Source organism: Chiloscyllium plagiosum, chromosome 2, assembly GCF_004010195.1.
Source record: "Chiloscyllium plagiosum isolate BGI_BamShark_2017 chromosome 2, ASM401019v2, whole genome shotgun sequence".
Taxonomy (NCBI): Eukaryota; Metazoa; Chordata; class Chondrichthyes; order Orectolobiformes; family Hemiscylliidae; genus Chiloscyllium; species Chiloscyllium plagiosum.
In genome coordinates this window covers 92,436,941-92,464,430 of record NC_057711.1, presented here as the reverse complement: position 1 = coordinate 92,464,430, position 27,490 = coordinate 92,436,941, and the positions used below count along the sequence as shown (strand labels likewise).

At 40.0% G+C, this 27,490-nt stretch overlaps 1 protein-coding gene across 2 annotated transcripts in view; it reads left to right on the top strand.

Moving 5' to 3' along the window:
- Positions 1 to 27,490, top strand: part of sptlc1 (serine palmitoyltransferase, long chain base subunit 1) — a 54,881-nt gene that overhangs the window by 15,594 nt on the left and 11,797 nt on the right. Inside the window, exons 6-10 of one of the 2 annotated variants that reach the window (XM_043714246.1) lie at positions 16,771 to 16,903; positions 18,501 to 18,630; positions 18,745 to 18,834; positions 19,012 to 19,119; positions 26,508 to 26,603. In XM_043714246.1, coding sequence (XP_043570181.1) covers positions 16,771 to 16,903; positions 18,501 to 18,630; positions 18,745 to 18,834; positions 19,012 to 19,119; positions 26,508 to 26,603 — 557 coding nt within the window. The remainder of the gene's footprint in view (positions 1 to 16,770; positions 16,904 to 18,500; positions 18,631 to 18,744; positions 18,835 to 19,011; positions 19,120 to 26,507; positions 26,604 to 27,490) is intronic. The other variant, XM_043714248.1, reaches the window with a different exon arrangement.

Sequence of the window (27,490 nt, the reverse complement as noted above, 5' to 3'; positions counted from 1 at the left end):
CCGGGTGCTCCGGTTTCCTCCCACAGTCCAAAGATGTGCAGGTCAGGTGAATTGGCCATGCTAAATTGCCCGTAGTGTTAGGTAAGGGGTAAATGTAGGGGTATGGGCGGGGCGCTGTGGACTTGTTGGGCCGAAGGGCCTGTTTCCACACTGTAAGAAATCTAATCTAATCTAATCTAAGCCTACCTTGTCTCTCCTTCAATGTCTTCAACCCAGGCAACATCTTGGAGAACTCCCAGATTTCATTATTTAAAGAAAATAACATCAATTAATTTTTAATCTCAAGTGAACATTAAACAAAAACTATTCACAACTCTAAGCCTGTCCCTCCCTTTCCCTTAACTGCTTATTATCTGCCTCCAACTCTATAACAATATGCTGTTTCAATAGGATAATTATTAAAATTACATCAACTTAATTTCAAAACTACCCAGCTGCTGTTGTCTTCGGTGTCTTTCTTCTTCAGGCTGAAGATCTCCCTGAGTTGTCGTTTTTCCTTTTACTGCAAATATGTTTCATATGAAAAGGTACCTTTGATAGAGTGTTCCCTAATTTCTTGGGTCTCTCTCTCTCGATGCCTTAAATTTTCAAAATGCCTGCATTTTTATATCCCCAACATCATTGGTTCAGTGTTGGCAAAACAATAAATTCAAACTTGATTGGATTTTAATATCCTGGGGCATAATTTAAACTGGTTAAATTTGAATTGTCAAAACGGCAGCAAACTCTGGTATCCATTTCACAGCTAAATGTTACATATATTTTCAATTTTTGAGTACACTGAGACTGCCGCTAGACATTTCACAAGTGCTTGTAAGCTCTCAGTTCAGAACAGCATTCACGCACTCGCAAAAGTACACAGCGTCACCTTTATAACACAACACTGATCCTTGCAGTACACCACTGGATGCTGGCCTCTGGGCACTTGAACAGCCTTCTACCGCTACCCTTTTTGACCTATTACTAAGCCAGTTTCTGATCCATCTCACCAAGTTTCTCTGAATTCCACATTCTTTAAGAACATAAAAAAAAAAAGGAGCAGGAGTAAGCCATCCAGCCCTTTGAGCCTGCTCCCACATTCAACAAGATCATGGCTGATCTTCTCATGGCCTCAGCTCCACTTACCTACCCTGTTACCATAACTCTTATTCCTTTACTGTTCAAAAATTACCTATCTTATTATCTTAGCTTTAAAAACATTCAATGAGAAAGCCTCACCTACTTCACAGGGCATGGAATTCCACAGATTCACAACCAGAAAAGCACTTATTTATTTCCACTCTTTGCTCCCTATTACTTAATCAATCCTCTGTCCATGTTAGCATATTACCCATAATGCCATACGTCTTTTATGCAGTATCCTTTTGTGTGACACCTTGTCAGACGCTTCTCAATTGGTCTCACATGATATCTTGTCAAAAGCTTTGCTAAAATCCATAAAAACAGCATCAACTAAACTTCCTTCATCCACATTTCGCATTTTGGTAAAATTCTAACAAATTTGTTAGGTATGGCCCCCTCTGACAAAGTTGTGCTGACTATCCATAATCAACCCATGCTTTTCCAAGTGGATATTAATTCTTTCCTTCAGAATTTTCTCCAATAGCATCCTGACCACTGCCCATCGAAGCTTTCAATACCTCCCATTTCCTAAGTCAAACTGTGCAAGGACCTCAATCAGTTTTCCTGAATCCTGTACCTACGTTTTCCTTTGGAAGACAGAAGGCGGAAGAGAGATTCATGAAACACCCTTCCAATATCTTGCGGCTTCACATGCAGGTTGGCCTCTTGGGTCCCCTACGTTTTCCTTGGTTAACCTCTTCCTTTTAATGTACTTATAAATTTTGTTGGGAGTTTCCCTAATCCTATTAGGAAATCCTTGTTCGCGTCCCCCCTTTGTTCTTCTAATCACTTTTGTCACTTTCCCCCCCGCACATGTTATTTCTCTAAGGTCACACTAAAAGCTCTTCTATTCTTCCTTTATCTAATCCTGAATTGTTCTAGACATCCAGAGTTCCCCTAACTGACTCAAGCTATATGTCACCCAAAGGGTGTATGTTAGATCTATAGTTTCCCTAGCTCCTTTTTGAATTGTAAAGTTCTGCTGTGGTTTTACTTTGCTGGAGGTGTTCCCAGTTAACAGCCTAGATTTTGCTTTATTTTTACAAAAGCTGCTCTCTTTCCCCCACATGCTCACCTCAAAAAAAGAGACCGAAGGTTTCTCTTGCAGGTCTTCTTTCTCCTCGTCCATACCAAAGTTTACCATACCATACTGTTACTAAAATTACTCCCCTAGTGCCACATTGAAACTTATTTGGCTTTATTCCCCGGAACCCGATCCAGCGCTGTGCCATCCTATGTTCGGCCTTCTGTATATTGATTCAAAAAAAGCTCCCTGGGTACATTTCAAGAAATCCACCCCCTTTAATACTATGACAATCACAAGTTATATTAGGAAGGTTGAGATCCCCTAGTATAATTACCTGATTATTACTCTCACATATCTCTGTGAACTGTATGTATTTTGCCCTTCTGTTTTCTGCTGACTCTTTGTGGGTCTATAATACACTCGCAGGAATGTGACTGCCTCATTTAACATTCAGAAGTTCTACTCACAAAGACCCTTCCAAGATATCGTCTTCTCTGATAACTCTAATTGAGCCCTGAACTGATCGTGTTAGTCCACCGTCCTTTTGCACCCCCTCTTGTCTTGCCTAAAGATCCCATACCCTGGAATATTGAGTTGCTGATCCTTGCCTTCCCTCAACTGAGTTTCTGAGAAGTCAACAATATCATACCTTTAAGTTATCACCCTTAGATATTATTTCCATATCACTAAGCAAAGACCATCCAAACTGGTCTCTGAAAGAGTCCTAGTTCAACTAAACTATGAAGTTAACTTAGGCAATTATCCTTTGTTTCCAAATCTCTTGACGTTGTATGACCAATTTAGCAGTAAGAGGGCTAGAATATTTTTGACTGGAACAGTTCTGCAATAAGACAGGGGTTTGTTTATTCCCAATTGATGATTTTCATTGAATTAAAACAAAATGCTGTAAATACCCAGAAGGTAACATCTGTGGAGATGAAAATATTTAACAGGTTCTGGTTGCTTAGCTTTCTTCAGATGTGTTGAAGGCTGTGGAATTCTTAATAAAAGTATAGAATTTAGTTGGAGCTTTAAGTTTCCTTGGAATACTGCAAGCAGTAGTTGATGTAGAGATCAATGTGAGATTAGGGAAGAGATGTAAAATGACTAGAATCTTGAAGGTTGTGGTTGTGATTGCAAACTAAATGGAAATGTTCTGTAAAGTAGTAATCCAAGCTCTCTTTAGTCTGCACAAATTAAATATCATATCATGAGCATCAAAACAATATTCTAAATTGGAAAAAGTACACATTAATCATTGTTTCAACTATATGGAATGTTCTTATAGTGTTGAGCTGGGAGAAAGTTGGAGGTTAAAGCTGGGAGAAAGTTGGAAGGGTTTTTCATGGTGTTGTGGATGATTTTGAGGAGTGGATCAGAGAATCGCAGATTGAAATTATGCCGTTAGAATGCTGAAAGAGAAAGGTAAAAGAAAAAAATGTATGATGACAGCATAGAGCCACAGAGTCCTACAGCATGGAGGCAAGCCCTTTGGTCCAAACTGGTCTATGCCAACCAAAAATGTCCATTCATACTAACTAAAAATGTCCATCCATGCTGAGTCCATGTCCTTCTAAACCATTCCTATCTGTGTTTTTGTCCAAATGTCTCTTATGTTAATGTACCCACCTCAACCATTTTTTTGTTGGCAGCTCATTCCATATGCGTACCACCTTCTGTGTTTTCTTTAAAAAAGTTGCCCCTCCGGTTCCTTTTTATTGTTTCCCCTCTAACCTTAAACTGATGCCCTCTAGTCCTTGATTTCCCCAATCCTGGGAAAAAGACTGAGTACATTTATCCTATCCATACGTCTCATGATCTTATATACTTCTGAGATTCCCCTCTCTCCAGTACCCTTTGACCTAAAAGAAAAAACTCCTAGCTAGTCCAACCTCTCTCTCTAACTCAGACCGTTGAGTCCTGGCAACATCATTGTAAACTTCTTATGCACTTTTTCTAGGTTAATAATGTCTTTCCAACAGCAAGGTGACCAAAAATGAATACAACACGAGCAGTGCGGCCTCACCAACGTCCTGTACAACTGCAGCGTAACTTCCCAACTTCGATACTCAATGACCTGACTGATGAAGGCCTGTTTGCAAAAAGCTGCCATCACTGCCCTGTCTACCTGTGACTTCAGTTTCAGACAACCATGCTCCTGAATGTCAAGATCCCCCTGTTCCACTATACTACCTAAAGCCCTACCATTCACCATGCAACTCCTACCTTGATTTGGCTTTCCAGAATGTAAGACCTCACACTTATCTATATTAAACTCCATTTGCTATTTCTCGACCTACTTCCCCAGCTGATCAAGGTCCTGTGGTCACTTCAGATAACCTTCCTCACTGTCCACAATACTACCTATTTTGTCATCTGCAAACTTACTAATCATGCTTTCTATATTCTCATCCAAATAATTGATTTCAATAACAAACAGCAAAGGGTCCAGCACTGACCCCTGAGGCACACCATGAGGCCTCCAATCTAACAAACATCCTTCCACCCTCTCCTTCCTACCATCAAGCCAATTGTGTATCCAATTTGCTGCCTTCCCTTGAGATTCCATGTGATCTCATCTACCAGAGCAGCCTACCATGTGGAACCTTATCAAAAGGCCTTATTGAAATCCATCTGGACTATATCTACTGCCCTGCCCTTGTCAACCTTTTCTGGTCACTTCAGAACAAATTTGTGAGGCATGATTTCCCATGCACAAAGCCAGATGGATTATTCTTAATCAAACTTTGTCTTTGTAAATGTGTATCTGATTCCTCAATCTTCTAAAGTAACTTATCACAGATGTTAGCTTGACTATTCTATAGTTCTTGTTGTTGTTCTACTACTGCTGCCATTATTATTATTATTAGGGCATAATATTTGCTACCCTCCAGTCTTCCAGGACATCGCTTATGGCTAATAATGATGCAAAAATATCAATCACAACTCCTGCTATTTTTTTCTCTAGGCTCTTGCAGGGTTCTTGGATATATCTAGTCAGGACCAGGAGATTTATCCACTTCATACATTCTAAAGCGTCCAACACCACCTGTATGTGATACGGATTGTCCCCAAGATATCGCCGCTAACTTCATGTTCCTAAGTCTTGTCTTTCTCCACGGTAAACACAGGAGAAATATTCATTGAGGACCTTGCCCTTATCTTGCAGTTCTACGCAAAAATGTCCATTTGGTCCTTGAGTGGTCCTATTCTCAAGTTATTTTTCCTAAACACCATGCTGGATCGCACTGAAAAAACAATGATTTGTTGTGTGGAGGATGGTGAATTGGAACATGAGGACAAAGTGAAATGAAGATGGTTGTGTGCAGAGTGTGATTCATTAGTTGAAGAAAATGAAAGACATGAGAAATTCTAGTAAAGAAGATTTGTATTATCAGATCAGATTTGATGGGAAAAAGGACTGTATTCCTAACAGAAAGTAGTGTGGGAGGAAGGGCAGTGCAGAAGGCTGAGGAAGTTTGCAACCTTATAGTGAGTATCCATTTATTGACTACTTTGCTATTTCCATTTTTGGATAGGCTAAGAAGGGTAGGGGATTGTTGATGAGGCATTGGAAATTTAAATTACCCACAGTGGGGAAGCAGGTCATTCAGCCCATTGAGTCCATACCAACCTGCCAAAAAGCATCCCACCTAGACTCTACCCCCTACCCTATCTGTGTAACTTTGCATTACCGCCCATGGCTAACCCACCCAGTCCTCTCATCCTAGACACTATGGGCAACTTAGCATGCCAATCACCTAACCAGCACATCTTTGGACTGTGGAAGGAAACCCACACAGATATGGAGAGAATGTGCAAACTCAGTCATCCAAGGCTGGAATCGAACCCAGGCTACTGGTGCTGAGAGGCAGCAAAAATATTGTTGAATCATTATTTGCCTTTTACCATTATCGTCCAATTTGTAAATTTGCACGCATCTGCAAATCTGAGATTCCTCCAACTTGATGCTTTAAAAATACTTCTGCAGTCATAAAGCTCTTGAGCATGTCCTGAGATCATCAAATGTAAAATATAAAATACAAGTGGCAAGAACACTTACCACTTTGTGGCCCAATTTTCTCTTTTACCCTTTAGTGTTAAACTGTTTCCATGGAAATTAAGAGATTTGAAACCTTAATTACCAACATGGAAGCTCCCACAGCCCAAGATTTCACATTTTAATCTAAAGTCTTAGTGTTAATTTTAAAGTATTTGCAAACATTATTTTGTAAGTAACTAAATACAGTATGCTGCAAAAGAGATTTTTCACAGATGTGTCTTAATCCAGCCAATAGCCCACACCACAATTGAATTGAATTTATTGTCACGTGTACCGAAGCACAGTAAAAAGCTTTGTCTTGTGAGCAATACAGGCAGATCACATAGTTAAGTATCATAGATAGTAAATAATAGGTAAACAGTGGCAAAAACACAGGTACAGGTGAATGTTAAGGGTTTGAGTTTGTAAATTTTGTAAATCCCCACAAGTTACCTTTAATTTGGCTACTTACCAAGAAATCTCTCAGACAATCAAATCCTGAAATAGTGATTTTAAACTCTATTGCAGATGTAGCAACCAAAATAAGACCTCTCAAGTAAGCAAGTTAAGCCTCAACTCAACTTGGCTATTACCTGATTTAGTGGAAGAATCTAGCCAGGATTCCAACTCCGGGTCTGTCCTCGAACAGTGTTGTTCTTCACAGTTCTGCTGAATTGTTATGGTGTTGGATTCTTGTACAATTTTCTCTTTCATACTTGTGGTGTACCATTATTGACAGTCTTCACATTCTTTCATTTCAACGTTGATCACGCTTCTGATGATCTCAAGTCCGTAGCTTTCCGCTTTATCAGAAGTGGCTCTCCTGTTCCTTTGTTATATTGGGGTTAACTGTATTTTAAAAATAGCTTTTCCTGCAACTAACCCCATTACTTCAGGTCATTCCTTCTGCAGACAGACTTAGTTGCCTATTTGCCATGAGGCAGCGGGTTATTGTCTCCTGTCTCCCCAGGAAGCAGCTTGTTTATGTTCCTTGGACTCGAATTGAGAAACAGTTTATTCTAGAGTTATTGCTGATGCTTCAATTTGTTAAAGTTTATATTGTTGCACAACAGAAAATCCAAATCCCTCCTGGAATTTCAGTAAATTCTTCCGCTACACCAGGGCAAATCTTTGCGTCCTTGTTAAAAGTTCCTTCACTAGTGTATGAAGGTTTAATAATTAACTTGCCAGTCTTCTTGAGTTGTGAATCTTTGAAACCAGTATGTTTAAGGGAGCAGCTCCTGGTGTGATAGTGGGAATTTGATTACATAGAGAGTTTTACATCGTCAGCTTTACAATCGAAGGGAGCGCACATTAAAAAGTATTAGCTTGCTTTTCACTTAGAAGAATAAGAAATTTTGTTTTTATTTTGGATACTGTTGGAGAATGGGGTGACTTACCAGAGAAAAGTTGGTGCATGTTTCTGTCCCTGTTCCTCAGAAGGGAACGGGAAGAGGAGTAGAGGATTAGTCATTTGGAACCCTATTGTTAGGGGAACATATTCTGTGAGAATGAGAGAGACTAACACACTTGGTGTGTTGCCTCCCAGGTGGCAGGGTCAGCGATGTCTTGGATCGTGTTTTCAGGATCCTTAAGGGGGAAGGGGAGCAGCCCCAATTTGTGGCCCACATAGGCACCAACGACGTAGGTAGAAAAAGGGATGGGGATTTAAGGCATAAATTCAAGGAGGTGGGGTGGAAGCTTCGAGCTAGAACAAGCAGAGTTGTGCTTGTGGTTTGTCACCTGTACCACATGTCACTTGGGATTTCAATGTTGTGGACATTTTGGAGACATTTTGGAGCAGGGACAGGAATATTTATTGCAGGTTCCAAGGTTTAGATGTTTCAGTAAGAACAGGGCATGTGGCAAAAGGAAGGGGTGTATGGCATTGTTAGTGAAGGACAATATTACGATGGGAGAAAGGATGTTTGAGAACTCGTCTACTGTGGCAGTGTAGACTGAAGTTAGAAACAGAAAAGGAGAGGTCACCCTGTTGGGAGTTTTCTATAGGTCTCCGAACAGTTCTAGAGGGAAGGATTGCAAAGATGATTCTGGATGATTCTACTTATGGGGTCTTTAACTTTCCAAATATTGACTGGAAACACTATAGTTCGAGTACCTTAGATGGGTCAGTTTTTGTCCAGTGCATGCAGAAGGATTTCCTGACACAGTATGGTTAGCCAACAAGAGGCGAGGCCAAATTGGATTTGATACTGGGTAATGAACCCAGCCAGGTATTAAATTTGGCGGTATAGAGTCATAGAGATGTACAGCATGGAAATAGGCCCTTGGGTTCAACCTGTCCATGCCGACCAGATATCCCAACCCAATCTAGTCCCGCCTGCCAGCAACCGGCCCATATCCCTCCAAACCCTTCCTGTTCATATACCCATCCAAATGCCTTTCAAATTAGATTAGATTAGATTACTTACAGTGTGGAAACAGGCCCTTCGGCCCAACAAGTCCACACCGCCCCGCCGAAGCGCAACCCACCCATATCCCTACATTTACCCCTTGCCTAACACTACGGGCAATTTAGCATGGCCAATTCACCTGACCTGCACATCTTTGGACTGTGGGAGGAAATCGGAGCACCCGGAGGAAACCCACGCAGACACGGGGAGAACATGCAAACTCCACACAGTCAGTCGCCTGAGGCGGGAATTGAACCCGGGTCTCTGGCGCTGTGAGGCAGCAGTGCTAACCACTGTGCCACCGTGCCGCCCACTGTTGCAATTGTACCAGCCTCCACCACTTCCTCTGGCAGCTCATTCCATACACACGCTGTGTGAAGAGGTTGCCCCTTAGGTCTCTCTTATATCTTTCCCCTTACACCCTAAACCTATGCCCTCTAGTTCTGAACTCCCAGACCCCAGGGAAAAGACTTTGTTTATTTGTCCTATCTATGCCCTTCATAATTTTGTAAACCTCTATATAAGGTCACTCCTCAGCCTCCAACGCTCCAGGGAAAACAGCCCAAGCCTGTTCAGCCTCTCCCTATAGCTCAACTTCTCCCACCCCGGCAACATCCTTGTAAATCTTTTCTGGACCCTTTCAAGTTTCATAACATCTTTCTGATAGGAAGGAGACCAGAATTGCATGCAGTATTCCAACAGTGGCCTAACCAATGTCCAATACAGCCGCAACATGACCCCCCCAACTCCTGTACTCAATACTCTGACCAATAAAAGAAAGCATACCAAAAGCTGCCTTTGCTATCCTATCTACCTGCGATTCTACTTTCAAGGAACTCTGAACCTGCACTCCAAGGTCTCTTTGATCATGCAACACTCCCTAGAACTTGACCATTAAGTGTATAAGTCCTGCTAAGATTTGCTTTCTCAAAATGCAGCACCTCACATTTATCTTAATTAAACTCCATCTGCCACTTCTCAGCCCACTGGCCCATCTTGTCAAGATCCTGTTGTAATCTGAGGTAATCTTCTTCGCTGTCCACGACACCTCCAATTTTGGTGTCATCAGCAAACGTACTAACTGTACCTCTTATGCTCGCATCCAAATCATTTATGTAAATTACAAAAAGTAGAGGACCCAGCACCAATCCTTGTGGCACTCCACTAGCACAGGCCTCCAGTCTGAAAAACAGCCCCTAACTACTACCCTCTGTCTTCTACCTTTGAGCCAGTTCTGTATCCAAATGGCTAGTTCTCCCTGTATTCCATGAGATCTAACCTTGCTAAGGTATGTGAGCACAATTCAGTTACGTTTACTTTAGTGATGGAAAGGGATAGATATATACTGCAGAACAGGATTTATAGCTGGGGCAAAGGCAATTATGATGTGGTTAGGCAAGATTAGGATGGGGAAGGAAATTTCAGGGGTTGGGCACAATTGACTTGTGGAGCTTGTTCAAGGAATAACGACTACGTATCCTTGATATGTATGTACCTGTCAGGCAGGGAGGAAGTGTTTGAGCAAGGGAACTGTGGTTTATGAAAGAAGTTGAATCTTGTCAAAATGAAGGAGGCGGCTTATGTAAAGGTGAGACATTAAAGCTCACTTAGGGCGGTTGAGAGTTATAAGTTTGCCAGCGAGGACCTATAGAGAACTCAGAAAAGCCAGGAGGGGACATGAGAAGGTTTTGGCAGGTAGGATCTAGGAAAACCCTAAAGCTTTCTATAGGGTCAAGAATAAAAGAATGACTAGACTAAGTTTATGGCCTGTCAAGGACAGTAGTGGGAAGTTGTGCGTGGAGTCTGGGGAGATAAGAGAAGCACTAAATGAATTTTTTTTGTCTTTTTTTCCTGTGTGAATATTGACAATGTTGTTGAGCAGGATACTGGGATACAGACTTTTAGACTAGACTGGATTGAGGTTTATAAGGAGAAGGTGTTGGCAAAGCTGGATGAGATTTATCCTGGGATTCTCGAGAGGAGATTGCAGAGCCTTTGTCTTTGATCTTTGTGGTCATTTCTACAGGAATAGTGTCAGAACACTTAAGGATAACCAATGTCCCCTTGTTCAAGAAGGGCAGTAGAGACAACCCTGGTAGTTATAGACCAGTGAGTCTTTCTTCGGTTATGGGTAAAGTGTTGGAAAGGATTATAAGAGAGAGGATCTATAATTATCTAGAAAGGAATAATTTGATTAAGGATAGTCAACATGGTTGTGTGAAGAGTAGGTCGTGCCTCTCAAACCTTTGAGTTCTTTAGTGACCAAACAGGTGAATGAGGTAAAGTGGTTGATGTGGTGTATATGGATTTCAGTAAAGCATTTGATAAGGTTCCCCACAGTTGGCTGTTGCAGAAAATACAGAGGCATGGGATTGAGAGCGATTTAGCAGTTTGGATCAGAAATTGGCTAGCTGAAAGAAGAGGGTTGATGAGAAATGTTCATCCTTGAGTTCAGTTACTAGTGGTGTACTGCAAGGACCTGTTTTGGGTCCACTGCTTTTGGTCACTTTTATAAATGACCTGGATAAGGGCATAAAAGTATGGGTTAGTAAATTTACAGGTGACACTTAGCATTGTGGATAGTGCCGAGTTACAGAGGGAAATAGATAAGCTGCAGAGCTGGACTGAGGTGGCAAATGGAGTTTAATGCGGAAAAGTGTGAGGTGATTCCCTTTGGAAGGAGTAACAGGAATACATTAGATTAGATTAGTTAGTGTGGAAACAGGCCCTTTGGCCCAACAAGTACACCCGACCTGCTGTCTTATGGGGGAGGTCTTATGATGAAAGGCTGTTTTCGTGAGAGAAGAAGGTTGAGAGTTGACTCAATAGAGACATAGAAGATGTTCAGAGGATTAGACAGGGTTGACAATGAGAACCTTTTTCCTGGAATGGTGTTGGCTAGCACGAGGGGACATAGCTTTAAATTGAGGGGTGATAGACACAGGACAGATGTCAGATGTAGGTTGTTTACCCAGAGAGTAGTAAGGTCATGGAACTTAGTAGTCTTGCCTGCAACATTAGTAGACTTGCCAACTTTAAGAGCATTTAAATGGTCATCGGATAATTCTATTTACCTAACTGGAAACCCTATAGATTGAAAGGCTTTTGGTTTCTGTGAGCAGAAAACCTAGCTAACATTGGATGTCAGAATTTTTCCATGGCGAAAAGAGTTTGTCCAAAACCATTTCAAGGAGGTTATCTGTGTATTCCAGACATTTAGGAAGCTGAAGAAGTTTAGCTTCAATTGTGTGAACACTCGAGGGAGAATCTATTGAAATGTCAAGAGTGGAAATTGAAAGAAACAATTAAATATGTCAGAGATATGATAGGGAAGGAAACTCTGACATTTGAATATAATAAATTGTGTTGTGACAGATGCAAATTTTTTTTTTGTTTTGAAATCTTTCGATTCATTTAAATAGCTTGGCTTCTTCTATATTATTTTATGTGTAATAAATGTTTTATTAAAGCAAATCTGCAGCTTTGCATCTTTGTGTTTCAGTGAAAGACCTCCTTACATAACAGACAAAATATCAAGCCAGATTTCAGTCTGGGATCAAACTTGTAGTAATATTAGTTGGGATCATAATATTTAAATATCTACAAGCACTAATCTTTTCAAATCAGCATTCTGCAGTCACAGAAGTTTACATTCATCCAGTATCGTTCTGTCCTCTGTTTTCTGTAGTCTCTGTCTAACTGACAAGTCTAAATCTGCACAAAGTAAGGCCAGCTGCCTGCCTTTCATTCCGGTGTTAAACCTTGTCTCTGAATTTCAGTAAGCTGAGATTTGCATGCCCTGTCTTGATGTCTAGATCTCATAAGTTTGTAGGCTGGCACATCTGTAGGTTAGCCGACAGAAAATTTAAAACCACTATTTAGAAAGTCTTCCATTTGTAAAACCAGAATCTGACCTAACTGACCTTTCAAAATATGGTGTATCTGATTGCCTTGTTAATTACTTCATATTCTGACATTTTATTTGATAGCTGTCATTTTTTAAAAAGTTTAACTTTTTCCATTTACCGAATTATGGTAATGTCTTTTGTTAACATTACGATATTTAATTTATAAAAGAAAATAAACCCAGCATCCTTAATGTTTCCCCCTCACTGGATAGAATTTTTGTTACCTAAGATTAAACTTCCTATTGGGTAATCTCATTTTATGAATCTTATTTAAATTATAGTTAGATTTTGCACATTTTTATCCTGCAAGTTATAATTTAGAAAAGTCCTTATCAGATTTCATAACTCCCATGAGCATTAAATGAAGTAATTATCTGGACGACTTTCTTTTGATTTAAGAGCATCCAGCTTATTATACACAAATACGTCCTAATGCACACCCTGTTTTGCACCACCTGTCAGTCCTGGAAAGCTTATTCTTGGAAATCTCTTTTTTTTTTCCCCCTTGTTTTTTGTGAGGGGATAAAGTAAGTAAAAGATTCAGTTCTGCCACTTCTTTCCCCTGATTTGAACTTCCTACCATCATTTTGAAAAAAACAAATATAACATTATATGTGTATTTTTGAATCATTTTAGTGTAGTATAACATCTTTACTACATTTGCGTTCTTTGAGCTTCAGTAATTTGTACAAATGTCAGTTTTTGTAAATACATAATTCTCTCAGTCCAGTAGTGTTCTTTCTCCATATCTCTAGGTGCACTTCAAATCAAACAATTTTGATATTTGATTCTAGAAGCTCCCCAGATCTGAATTTATTTTCTGTAGTTGGCTCATTGGTCTTGTTAGGATCACAGAAAATGATTTTACTTTGACAAGTGGACTAAGAGTCCTGCATTTCCTCAAGAAAATGTCCCTTCTTGTCTTTCCTTAGCCATTGTCGATTTCATAGAGTCATACAGAATAGAAATAGGTCCTTTAGCCCACCATGTCTGTGCCAACCGATAAACACAAACTAAACTAATCCATTTACCTGCAATTTGTCCATAGCCTGCTATATCCTGTCATATTCTGATGTTTTCACATTTGCCATTGGGGAAAAAACACTTATGGCCTACCTATTCCTGTCTCTTTAAATTTTGTATACCTCAATCAGATCCTCATCCCCAGCCCTTCAGCCTCCTCTGCTCCAGGAGAAACAAGCCCAACCTATCTAGTGTCTCCTCATAACTGAAACTTTCCATTCCTAGTCAACATTCTGGTGATCTCATTTGCACTCCAAGTGCAAATATTTTGTTATGATAGTAATGTGACCAGAGCTGCATACAGTATTCCATCTATGGCCTAACAAATGCTGTTTTCAAAAAAAAAGGCAACAAGAATTCCCTGCTTCTATATTCTGCTGCTTGGCTAATGAAGGCAAGCATCCTGTAGGCTGCCCTCACCACCCTACCTACCTTTGCTCACACATTCAGGGATCCATGGATCCTCAGTACTCCCAAGGGACATACCATTGCGTAAATCCTTCTCCTTGTTAAACCTTTGAAAATGCATCAGCTTGCACTTTCAGGATTAAATTCCATCTGCCATTCATCTGCTCAATGTACCAGTTGATCAATATCAGGGTGATCAATATCGGGCGACACACACATCAACTGCATTACCTTGGTATTTAGCCATTTTTTTCAAAACAGAGTTAAATCTGAACATACTCCACTTGAAATTTCCAATGACACTGTCTTTTTCCTTTTGAATATAATTGAGAAATAGTCATTCAAGACTTCAACTGCAATCCCCTGACTCTATGCACCTTTTAGTCTGTAATAGGTCTCTGTTTTCCTGGTAATCGTCTTGCTCTTAATATACCAGAAAAATCCTTTTGGCGTTTCCTTAACAGTTAGGATTTGTGACCCCTCTTTGCCATCCTAGTTTATAAAGCATTCCCTCCCCATACACTACTCCTGAAGGGCCTTCCCGGTTTTTGATTCTTTATACTTAACAAATACTTCCTTTTTCTTTATCAAGCTCGAGATGATGTCCAAGAGTTCCCTGGACCTGATGTCACTGTCCTTGCACTTTACGCTTTGAGGAACATGTTGGCTCTTAACACTCATGACACTACTTTTGAAGACTCCTGCTTTCAAGTAGCCACACCCAGTCTATTTACAAAATCATCTCATGATATTGAAATTGGCCTTTTTCCACTTTAAACACTTAACTTGTGCACTATCCTTATTCCTTTCCATAAGGACTTTGAAACTTTCCGAGTTATGGTCACTATTCCCAAAATATTCATCTTTACCAGCTTCATTCTCTAGTATTAGGTCTAACATCTCTAGTAGGACTATTTATGCACCAAAGGTGATCCCAGTTAATGTTAGCAAAGTTGAAATCTCCTACCATAACCCTATTCTACTTGCATCTCTGAACGTGTGCACTCTTGTGTCTTCCTTTGACTGTTGGGAGGACTGTGCTCACACATACAGGGGTCCATGGATCCTCAGTACTCCCAAGGGACCTACCATTGTGTAAATCCTTCTCCTTGTTAAACCTTTGAAAATGCATCAGAAGAATTTTGTCTATTCTTAAACATTAACCAGATTAGATCATAATATACAGAAGCAGAATTAGACCATATGGCCCATTGAGTTTGCTTCCTCATTCGAGCATGGCTGATAAGTTTCTCAATACCATTTTCCTTTCTTCTGCCTGTGACCCTTTATCTCCTCACTAATCAAGAACCTATTTATCGCTGGCTTAAATATACTTAAAGATTTGGTCTCGTTAGTCTTCTACAGCAATAATTTAGCAACAATGACCTCACTCCTTCATCCAGATCATTAATATGTCACATAAATTGTTGTGTTCCCAACACTGACCCCTGTGGAACTCCACTAGTCGCCAGCTGCAAACCTGAAAAACTTTTTATTCCCACTCTCTGCCATCTGCCAGTCAATCCCCTCTCCATTCTAGTACCTTGCCTTAACACCATGTTTTTTTTATCATATTTAACAGCCTCCTGCGCAGCACCTTGTCAAAGGCCTCTGGAAATCCAAAAAAGTCATGGCTATTGGCTGTCCATTTTTTTTCAACTTGCTCATTACCACGCAAGGAATTCTAACAAGTTTGTCAGACATGACTTTCCTGCTGACTCTGCCCTATTTTTGGCAGAGGAACCTCAGTTATCTGAAGGACACAGGTGGGGAGTGTTTCATTTGGTTAATAGAATGCCGGATAGCATAGTTAGCCCAAGCATCGGGACCTTACAATCTTGTTCAGATAATCCGAACATTCAGTTAATCACATGCCAGATAATCGAGATTCTTCACAATCTGATCCTTAATAATGGATACTAAAAATCTTACCAATTATTGAGGTCAAATTGATCAGCCTATAGTTTCTTCTCTTCTGCCTCCCTCCTTTCTTAAATAGGAATGTTACATTAACCATTTCAACTCCTGTGGGACTGTCCCATCGCTCTAGTGATTCTTGAAAGATCACCATAAAGATCTGTACAATATCCTCAGCTTTCTCCTTCAGCACCCTGGGGTGTAGTCTATCTGACTTGGTTGATTTTCTGCTTTCAGATTTTTCAGCTTTTCGAGTATCATCATCATCATGGCTTCATTGGAAGAGCCTTCCAAGACATCAGTCCACATTGCAGCAATTGTCTCCTTATCAAAAATGCAGTGCCACCACCACTCTTGCATCTGTCTCCCTATCACACCTGAAACTCCTGTACCCTCCCATCTGGGGCTGCCTGTCCTGTTCTGCCTTCAAACATGGCTGAGCAACTTGCAACAGTATTCTTTTCTTATTGGTCACAGCTGTAGGTCCATCTGACTTTCCAGTCAGTGTAGTTACAATTTTTGGCAGTCCCTCTGTGACCCCCTCCCCATCTTGCTCTCATGGTCCCTCTTTCCCTTACCTTTGCATTTCTCCCCTCTCCCCTTCCAAGCTTGCTCTTGTGCTCACTTTCCCACACTGGCTGCCCAGCTACCTATTCCCTCCTGGTGGTGTTAAAGCTGGTTCCTGAGCCATTCACCTCACCACTTTTCTGTCACACGATCCCAGTTGTTTCTCCCTGTACAAAATGAGGGTTTTTTCATCATTCACTTTTGTAGCAATGATTTCCCAAATTCTATATTTTGCTTCTGCCTTTGAAACACCTTCAGATTGTGCAGTTGACAACAAACATAATTTGACATTTCAAGTGCATGTTTATCAACTGTTTTCATTTTTTCCCTGTTTCTATTCAGATGTTCATTTGGAGCTAGAGGATAGAATTGCAAAGTTTATGAGAACCGAAGAGGCTATTATTTACTCCTATGGATTTGCCACGATAGCCAGTGCCATTCCAGCATACTCTAAGAGAGGAGATCTGGTGTTTGTGTAAGTCATTTTCAATAGAAATCTAGTTGCTTTTACCCATGCGTCACAGCCGAGCAAAACCGAATTAAAACTTACTGAGATTTTATTTTCAAGTTGTTGTGGAACAGGAGAGAATTGTACCATTATATCCTGATCTATAAATTTATATAATACAATGGCTGTACAGGTTTAGTTAAATATTGAAGTCAAGATTCCTGAAGAAGGGCTTATGCCCGAAACGTCGATTCTCCTGTTCCTTGGATGCTGCCTGACCTGCTGTGCTTTTCCAGCAACACATTTTCAGCTCTGATCTCCAGCATCTGCAGCCCTCACTTTCTCCTTGAAGTCAAGATATCCTGTTCTTCCAAAACCTGCTTTTGACTGGTGTAACAACCTGAGGCTTGTTAATGATGTTTGCAGAATGGTACAATTTTGCTGTACTTGCCTGTTAGTTACAGATTAAAGCTCAACAAATAAAGCAGAGATTCGTTGATTTCAGTGTAAGGACCTTTTAATGACCTTTTAATTGTAAATGTGTAAAACGTCTACCACTAAACAAGTAACATTTTGTGGGATAATATTCCATTAGGTTTTATCTATTATTTGAAATTTTTTAATTTTTTTGTCCGATCTTTATCTTGGTTGAACCTTTTCTTTCCATTTGCTTTTTGCACCTGATTTGATGTGGAATTGTCCAGCTGACTCTTGTTTAGACTCTTTTTTTTTCTTATTAACCACTTAGCTGAAGATTTGTTAAACAGCTATATAGTTGTTTACCCTGCTCAGTCAAGTCCTAGATGTACTGTAGAGTGTTATATTTGTAATTTCCTTTCGATATTTTCTGAACTTGAAGTTTCAATCAACCAAACATACTAAAAGTACAACACAGACTACACAGACCCTAACATTTAGCAGGTTACTTGCATCAAACTCACAAGGTCTTTTAAAAGTTGATAAACTTAATTTTAAAGAGGACCAAGAGCTCTGCCACAACAGCACAAGCTGCCTTTTTAAAAATATATCACAGTCTTGAATTAAACTAGTTTAAATATTCACTTGAGTTTATTCTGGAATGTTTTATCAAGTCTGAATGTTAATATGAATTTACTTTAAGTACGGTCAATGAAAAGTTGCTTTCCTCTCTTAATTTTGGTTTTGGATATGTCTTGGTAATTGAGAAAAATGTACACCACATGAGCTGCAGTAGTTCAAGAAAGGGTCACCACCACCATCTTTTAAGGGTAATTGGGGGTGGACTACAAATACAGACCATGCTGCAGCATTCCGTGAAATGGTTTTTAAAAGAATGAAATCAGAGTTGCCAGTCATTAGTTGCGAACACTTGTTGACTTTGCTCCTTTTTCAGCAATTTCTCCAAGTATAATGTTGTGCTGTTTGAACATCAGGTAAAGACCAGCATTGATCTTTGTTGTCTTATCCCGAACTCATATGACTACCTATCTTTTTGTGACGTGAGCAAATGCTGTTAGAGAATTAGAAAAAGAAATGTGATAAGAAAACCTTAATCCCCAATTTGTTACTTTGAAAGAAATATTTCTGATGAAGCTTACTGCATCATCGGACTGTTTTGTTTAGGTGGTTTTAAATTCTCTTACAGGGATGAAGCCGCATGCTTTGCTATTCAAAAAGGTTTACAAGCTTCACGCAGCAACATAAAGTATTTTAAGCACAATGATGTGGAAGACCTGGAACGGTTGCTTAAAGAACAGGAACTTGAGGACCAGAAAGTAAGATTAACCTTACTGGAATCAAAAAGAACAAAGTAGTTACTTTAAAAAAAAAAAGTTTTTGATCTTTTAGCTGCATGTATTTTAAAAAATTATTTGGAATTATTTTTCAAGAATCCGCGCAAAGCACGTGTGACCCGACGATTTCTTGTAGTGGAAGGATTGTACATGAATACTGGATACATTTGTCCGCTCCCAGAGCTGGTAAGAGAAAAGGGAGGAGATAAATAGTTCTTTTGTTTCAAGGAAAATATAGCTTGTATAAGAGGGGTGAAATAGTTATCGCAATGATAGAAATGGTGCATTTTTGTATTAAACCTTTTGAGTGTTCTGAAATTATTCTTTCATGCCTATTACTGAGAATACCTCCTAACTTTGCAGGTAAAGCTAAAATATAAATACAAAGTGCGGATATTTTTGGAAGAAAGCCTCTCCTTTGGGGTTTTAGGAGAGCATGGACGAGGTGTAACTGAACATTTTGGAGTGAACGTAAGATTTTTTTTAGTCTTAAATTTTATTCTGCAAATCCATTCCACAAAACAGCATTGTTTTACATTGATCTACATTGATACAATGACTTAATGGCTAAGCTTCTAAACTAGTAATCCAGGGGTGTGTACTATTCAAGTAACTTCTAATCCTCCCATGAAATCTGAAAATTTTGCATTTAATTTTTATGGAAGAACTGGAAAATTAAATTCAGTATTGGCTGAAGTAAACACCTGAGCAAGGATCAGTAATGGTCCCTCAAGCCTGTTTGACCATTTAATAAGGTAAAGGCTGATCTTGTTATGACAGCAAACCACATTCTCATCTACTTGCTTACCAAGAATCTTATCAAAAATATTCAAAGCCTACTTCCACTATTTTTTCAGAAAGTGTTAAATGGGCAATCCCTTATTTTTAAGCAGTGGTCTCTAGTTCTCAATTGTCCCATAAAAGGAAACATCCTCTCCACGAATAATGTGGCAAGATTCTGTCAGCATTTTGAAAGTTTTAATCAAGTCATGTCCAGCTGTTCCTCATAAGGCACCCAGTTCATTCCCAATATTAGTCTGGTAAACCGTTTCTAAACCACTTCCAATATATTTGCATCCTTAATTAAGATGGCCAATACTGTACATGGTATTTCAGATGGGATCTTATCAGCATCCTGCATTAATGAATCAGAAACTCTATTTTTGTACTTGATTCCCCACCCAATAAACCAATTCTCAACCACAAACAGAATCGGAAAATTCTGGAAAGGCTCTGGAAAGTGGGGGAAAGGAGTTAACATTTTCGGGTTCGGTGACCCTTCCTCAGAACTGACTTCTCATCAGTTCTAAACAAGGGTCACTGAACCTGAAATGTTAATTTGATTTCCCTCCACAAATATTGCCAGAATGGTTGGTTGAACCTGTCCAGCAATTTTGTGTTTATGGTTTCCAGTATCCGAAGTTTTTTAACAATATCATTCTATTGGCTTTCCTAATTACCTACTGTGCCTGCATATTTTCCCTTTGTGATTCCTGCATGAGGACATTGATCCCTCTGCATCTCGGATTGCTTTGATTTATTAGGATTTAAATCAAATAGTCCTTTGTTTTTGCAAAAAAAATTTAAAGTCACATTTCCCACAATTATACTGCACATCAGCAGATCTTTGCTCACTCACTCAACATATGCACTACTTTTATTTTTATGCACTACTTTTATTTTTATGCACTAATGTCCCACAGGTCTAACGATTTACTCAGTACCAATTTTCTATATTGTAATTTTCCTGAGTTCCCTTAGTCCTCATCTTTCCCTGATTTATTGCTGTTTCTGGACTGTAACTGGTATCCTCTTGGCAAAGACTAATGCAAGCTACCTTAGAGTGGTGCTTTTCCAGCGCCACTCTAGTGTAAACTCTGGTTTCCAGCATCTGCAGTCTTCACTTTTGCCTAATGCAAGCTACCTGTTCAGTTCATCTGCTGTGTCTTTATTTTCTGTTACCAATTCTCCAGAATTATCTGACATAACCACCATTCATTATGAATGTTTTTCTTCCTAATATGTTTATTTTGGAAACTCTTCACTATCTGTGTTTTTTGTCTCCTTAATATTTTAGTCAATTTTTAATGTTTTTGTTTATATATACTGTCCAATTTTCTGACCTGCCACCGTGCTTTGCTCAATAATGCTTTGTCTTGAAGTTTGAGATGAAGTTTTTAACATTTCTAGTTAACCACTAATTGTGGTCCACCCTTTTGATTTTTTTTTTGTTTTAACTGTTTGGAACTGACTCTGAAGTAGTCATTGTCATAGAAAACTATTTGGATTCTTAAATTTCATCAGCAAAATGAACCTTTCACTCTTCCTGTCTCCTCCCCATGTATTATGAAATCTTGCATCAAAGCAGATGCTTTACCCTATTTGAACCACTTTGGTAACTCTTTGAAGGTGCTGTTCAATTATTCTTGCTCCTCAGTTTTGTCCATATATCCCTAAATATGTGTTTAAACCTTTCTACCTATCAATTATATTGTGGCTAATCTGTGATTTAGGAGATTCAGCGATTTTTGTTGAATCTCTATTTGTAGTCTAACCTTCAAATTTTTAACTTATTGTCCGAATCATTCACCACTACATTTTTTGCTAGGATAAATATCTATTTGCTAATGTGAGAATCACAAGCTACCCTCAGTACCTCTAGTGTTATCTGACAAGAGTGTTGTATAATTGAAGCATGACTTTTATTTCTTTGTAGTCTTGATATCAAGGTCAGATTCTTATATTTTGTTTACCAGTTTATGACATTGTAATTATCTTTCTTTGTCTTTGGATTACAAAGCATCTTGGACCTTAACTGTTTCAAGCATTTTTACCATTTAGAGAATGTACAGTTCTATTCTCTCAAAATGGATTAACTCATCCATTTTGCTACGGTTTTGCCCATTCATTTTAACGAAAATGTCTCTGTAATTTTATACTTCGATTGACACTTTTTGCCTCATTATCTCTGTGTCACCTGATTATTTGGCTATCTGGCTTTCACTTGTATTATCTGAGTTGTTAAGCAATATACTCGATAATTTGGGCCCCAGCACAGATTAATTTAGGAAATAAAGCTGTGAGATAACCACAGTGGTTCGCAAAAGCCCATTGCTTGATTGCTAATAGGAGCAGAAGTAGGCCATACAAACTCTTGAACTTGCTTCACCATTCATTAGGATCGTGGCTAATCTCACATTGTTCATGTCCACTTTCCTGCATATTTCCCATAACCCTTGAATCCCTGATCAAGAATTTATCCATCTCAGCCTTAAATATATGCAAAGACTCTACCCTCACAGTTCTGTGACATGGAGTTCCAAAGATATCCAATCCTCTGAAAGAAGAAATTGCTCCTTGTCTCGGTCTTAAATTAGCATGCCTTTATTCTGAGACTTTTCCCCTCTTATCCTAGACTCTCCCATTAGGGGGAACATCCTCTCAGCACTTACCCTATTAATTCTCTGAATACTCCTTTTATGTTTCAATTAGATCATCACTCATTTTTCTATGCTTCAATGAGTAGAGCCCCAACCTGTTTAGCCTTTGCTCAGAAAACAATCCCTCCATACCTTGGGTCATCCAAGTGAACATTCTACTCGAACTCCTTGAAATAAGGGCCAGCATTCCATTACCTGCTGTACTGATTACCTGCTGTGCTATGCACAAGATTTGTGTTTTGTGTGCAACTATTCCTAAGTCCCTTTGTACTGCAGCTTTTGGCAGTTTTTCTGCATTTAAATAATATTCTGTTCATTAGTCTCCCTTCCTAAATGAACATCTTCACACTTTCCTACTTTATACTGCATTTCCCAATTTTTTGCCCACTTATTTAGTCGATCAACATCTCAATGTAAATTCTGTGATCACCCTTCCAATTGTCTTTTTTTTTGCATTTTTGTTATCTGCAAATTTGGCTACGGTACGTTTGCGTTCTTTCTCCAGGTAATCACTAAATTCTTGTTAGAACATTACAGCCTTTCAGCCCTCTCTCTTTGCGCCGCCCTGTGAAACCAATCTGAAGCCCATCTAACATACACTTCCATTCTCATTCATATGCCTATCCAGTGACCATTTAAATGTCTGTAAAGTTGGCGAGTCTACTACTGTTGCAAGCAGTGCGTTCCATGACCATGTTACTCTGAGTAAAGAAACTACCTTTGACATCTGTCCTAGATCTATCACCCCTCCATTTGAAACTCTGCCCCTCGTGCGAGCCATCACCATCCAAGGAAGAAGGTTCTCACTGTCTACACAATTTAACTCTCTTACTATCTTGTGTGTCTCAATTATGTCACCTCTCAACCTTCTCTCTAATGAAAACAGCCTCCAGTCCCTCAACCTTTCCTCATAAGACTTTCCTTCCATACCAGGCAACATCCCAGTTAATCTCCTCTGAAACCTTTGCAAAGCTTCCACATCCTTCCTATAATCTGGAGACCAGAAGTGCATGCAATACCCCAAGTGCAGTCGCACCAGAGTTTTGTACAGCTGCAGCATGACCTCATGGTTCCGAAACTTGATCCCTCTACTAACAAAAGTTTACATACCGTATGCCGCCTTAACAGCCCTGTCAATCTGGTTGGCAACTTTGAGGGGTCTATGTACGTGGACACAGAGATCTCTCTGCTCATCTACGCTATCAAAAATCTTACCATTCGCCTAGGACTCTGCATTCCTATTACTCCTTCCAAAGTGAATCACCTCACACTTGTCCACCTCAGCCCCATTTTCCACCTATCAGCCCAGCTCTGCAGCTTATCTTTGTCCCTCTGTAACCTACAACATCCTTCGGCATTATCCACAAGTCGGATGACCTTAGTGTTGTCTGCAAATTTACTAACATCCTTTTACACCTTCATCCAGGTCATTTGTAAAAACAGATCGTTGCAGTATGCCAATAGTAACTGAACTCCAGGATGAACATACCCCATCAACTACCACCCCCTGTCTTCTTTCAGCTAGCCAATTCTGATCCAAACTGCTGAATTGACCTCAATCCCATGCTTCCATGTTTTGCGTAGTAGCCTACTATGGGGGACCTTCTCAAATGCCTGAATAAAATCCATATACACCACATCAACCGCTTTGCTGTCATCCACCTGTTTGGTCACCTTCTCAAAGAACTCAATAAGGTTCGTGAGGCACAACCTCGCCTTCACAAAATCGTGTTGACTATCAAATTATTCCGTACAAGATGGCACGGTGGCACAGTGGTTATCACTGCTGTCTCACAGCGCCGGAGACCCAGGTTCAACTCCCGCCTCAGGCGACTGACTGTGTGGAGTTTGCACATTCTCCCTGTGTCTGCGTGGGTTTCCTCCAGATGCTCCGGTTTCCTCCTACAGTCCAAAGATGTGCAGGTCAGGTGAATTGGCCGTGCTAAATTGCCCATAGTGTTAGGTGAAGGGGTAAATGTAGGAGTATGGGTGGGTTGGGCTTCGGCGGGTCGGTGTGGATTTGTTGGGCCAAAGGGCCTGTTTTCACACTGTAAGTAACCTAATCTTTTCCAACACTTTACCCATAACTGAAGTAAGGCATACTAGTCTGTAATTACCAGGCTTGCCTGTATTCCCCTTCTTGAGCAAGGGAACAACATTTGCTATCCTCCAGTTTTCTGCTGCTATTCCTGTAGACGATGATGACATAAAGATCGAAGCCAAAGGCTCGGCAATCTCCTCCATGGCTCCCCTGAGAATCTGACAATAAATCCCATCTGGCCCAGGAGATTTATCTATTTTTACACTTTCCAGAATTTCTAACACAGCCACCTCCTTGTGAACCTCAATCTCATCTAGTCTGATAGCCTGTTTCTCAGTATTCTCCTCGACAATGTTTTCTTTTTCCAGTGTGAATACTGATGAAAAATATTCATTTAGTGCTTCCCTTATTTCCTCTCACTCCACACACAACTTCCCACTACGTTCCTTAGTTGGCCCTAATCTTACTCGAGAGTGGTGCTGGCAAAGCAGAGCAGGTCAGGAATCCTGATGAAGGGCTCTTGCCTGAAACGTTGGTTTTGCTGCTCCTCGGATGATGCCTGACCTGCTGTGCTTTGCCAGTACCACTCTAATCTTGACTCTAATCTCCAGCATCTGCAGTCCTCACTTTTGCCTAATCTTACTCTAGTCATTCTTTTATCCCTTATATACCTACAGAAAGCTTTAGGGTTTTCCCTGATTCTATCTGTAAACAACTTCTCATTTCTTCTCCTTGCTCCTGTTAGCTCTCTCTTTTGGTCTTTCCTGTCTGTCTTGTAACTGTCAATTGCCCTAACTGAGCCTTCGCATTTCACCTTTATGTAAGCCTCCTTCTTCCTCTTGACAAGAGATTGAACTTCCTTAGTAAACCACGGCTCCTGCACTCGACAATCTCCTCCAGACTGACAGGCTAATGCTTATCAAGGACACACAATAGCTGTTCCTTGAATAAGCTCCACATTTCTATTGTGCCCATCCTCTACAGTTTCCTTCCCCATCCTATACCTTGACTAATCACATAGTAATTGCCTTCCAATAAATACCTGTCCTTTTCCATCACTAAAGTAAACATAACTGCATTGTGGTCCCTACCTCCAAATCTAACACCTGGCAAGGTTCATTACCCAGTTCCAAATCTAATGTTGCCTAGCCCCTTGTTGGTCTGTCTACATATTGTATCAGAAAATCCCCCTGCACACAATGGATAAAAACCAACCCATCTAAAGTACTTGAACTATAGTATTCCCAGTCAATATTTGGGAAGTTGAAGACTACAAACAACTCGTTCCTGTCGAGAATCATCTTTGCTATCCTTTCATCTAAATCTCTGGAACTGTTTGGAGGCCTATAGAAAGCTCCCAACAAGATAACCTTTCCTGTTTCTAAACTTAGCCCATACTACCTCAATTGACGAGTCCTCAAGCGTTCTTTCTGCAACAGTAATGCTGTCCTTGACTAACAATGCCACACTCCCACCTCTTTTACCACCTTCTCTGTTATTACTGAAACAGCTAAATCCGTGAACCTGCAACAACCATTCCTGTTTCTGCTCTACCCATGTCTCTGAAATGGCCACAACATTGAAATCCCAGGTACTGACCCATGCTGCAAGTTCACCCACCTTATTCCAGATGCTCCTGGCATTGAAATAGACACACTTTAGACCAACTTCATGCCTATCAATGCCCTCTTGCAACCCTGAAACCTTATTTTGGACCTCCCCTACTCTCAACCTCCTGTATACTTGAACTACAGTTTGCATTCCCATCTCCCTGCTGAATTAGTTTAAACCCAACTAAAGAGCATTAGCAAATTCTACCCCTCAAGTTCAGGTAAAGACCATCCTGTTTGTAGAAGTCCCACCTACCCCAGAAAGAGCCCCAATTATCCAGGAATCCAAAGCCGTCCTTCCTGCACCATCCTCTCTCTCTCTCTGTCTCCCTATTCCTCGCTTACTAGCACATGGTATGAGCAGCAAACCGGAGATGATAACGGTTTGTCCTAGCTCTAAGCTTCCACCCTAGCTCCCTGAATTTCTGTCTTAAATCAACATCTCTCTTCCTACCTATGTAATTGGTGCTAGCATGAACCAAACTATGACAGGTTGGGAAGATAAAAGTTTGAGGCCAAGTTTTGAAATGTTTTCTAAAAATGTAAGACATTATGTAAGTGTAAAATGTACGATCGGTTGCTTTTTTGTTTCTTAAGTAACTGATCAGTTCCCATGGGTTTGCATGTAGGTGTGAAAATCAGGGCACTTTTTTTCTTACAGGGGAGCTGCCAATGTCTTCTGAATGATGTGATCATATGCTGTTTTTAACAGAAACTTTCCCTTTGTCACCAAAAAATCAATTCTTTTCCTCAATTCAAATAATGCAGATTAATGACATTGACCTTATAAGTGCAAATATGGAGAACGCCTTGGCCTCTATTGGAGGATTTTGCTGTGGAAGATCCTTTGTAATTGATCACCAGGTAGGTCCATTTGACATTTTACAAATTTACTATTCCTCCCCTCACTTTTCTCCCTCTTTGTTCCCACACCACCCCCACCTCCACCCCAAATCCACAATCAAATACTCACCGGGATCACTGTACAGATGTGGAAATAAAGGATTATCACTTTGGGGAATTAACAGAAGATCATTGTCTTGGTAAGAAGAAAATGTCCAATTTGGAAAGGAAAATTAAAAAGTAAGGGACATAATCCTTCATTTTCAAGCAAATTGAAGCTTTTTCAATTATTTACTTGAATTCAAAGCTAACCATTATAAACCTGCTCTTGCTAAATTTTTAAAATTGAATATTTTTGCCCCTGCAATGAATCTATCCTGTACATGACCATAAGACACGAAATAAGAGCAAGAGTAGTTGTTGAGATCCTTGAGTCTGTTCCACCATTCATAGGATCATGCTGTTCTAACGTTCCTCACATCCGTGTTCTTACCCTTCCCCTGTACACTCTTGATTTCTCCTACTGATCAAGAATCTTATCAGTCTTAGCCTTCAACATACACAAGGACTCCTCTCCCACAGCTCTCTGTGGGAAGGAGTTCCAAAAACCCCCAACCCACATAAAATTGTTCTTCTTCTCAGTCTTAAATTGGCATCCTTTTATTGTGAGACTTTCCTTACATCCTAGACTGTCCCATGAGAGGAAACATCATCTCAGCATTTACTCTGTTGAGTCCCTTAAGAACCTTGTATGTTTCAATGAGATCACCCCTCAGTCTTCTAAATTCCAGTGAATAGAGTCCCAACCTTTTCTCATAAAACAATCCCTCCATACCAGGGGTCATGCCAGTGAATCTTTTCTCTGAACCGCCTCCACCTAATAATATCTTTCCTTAAATAATTGGACC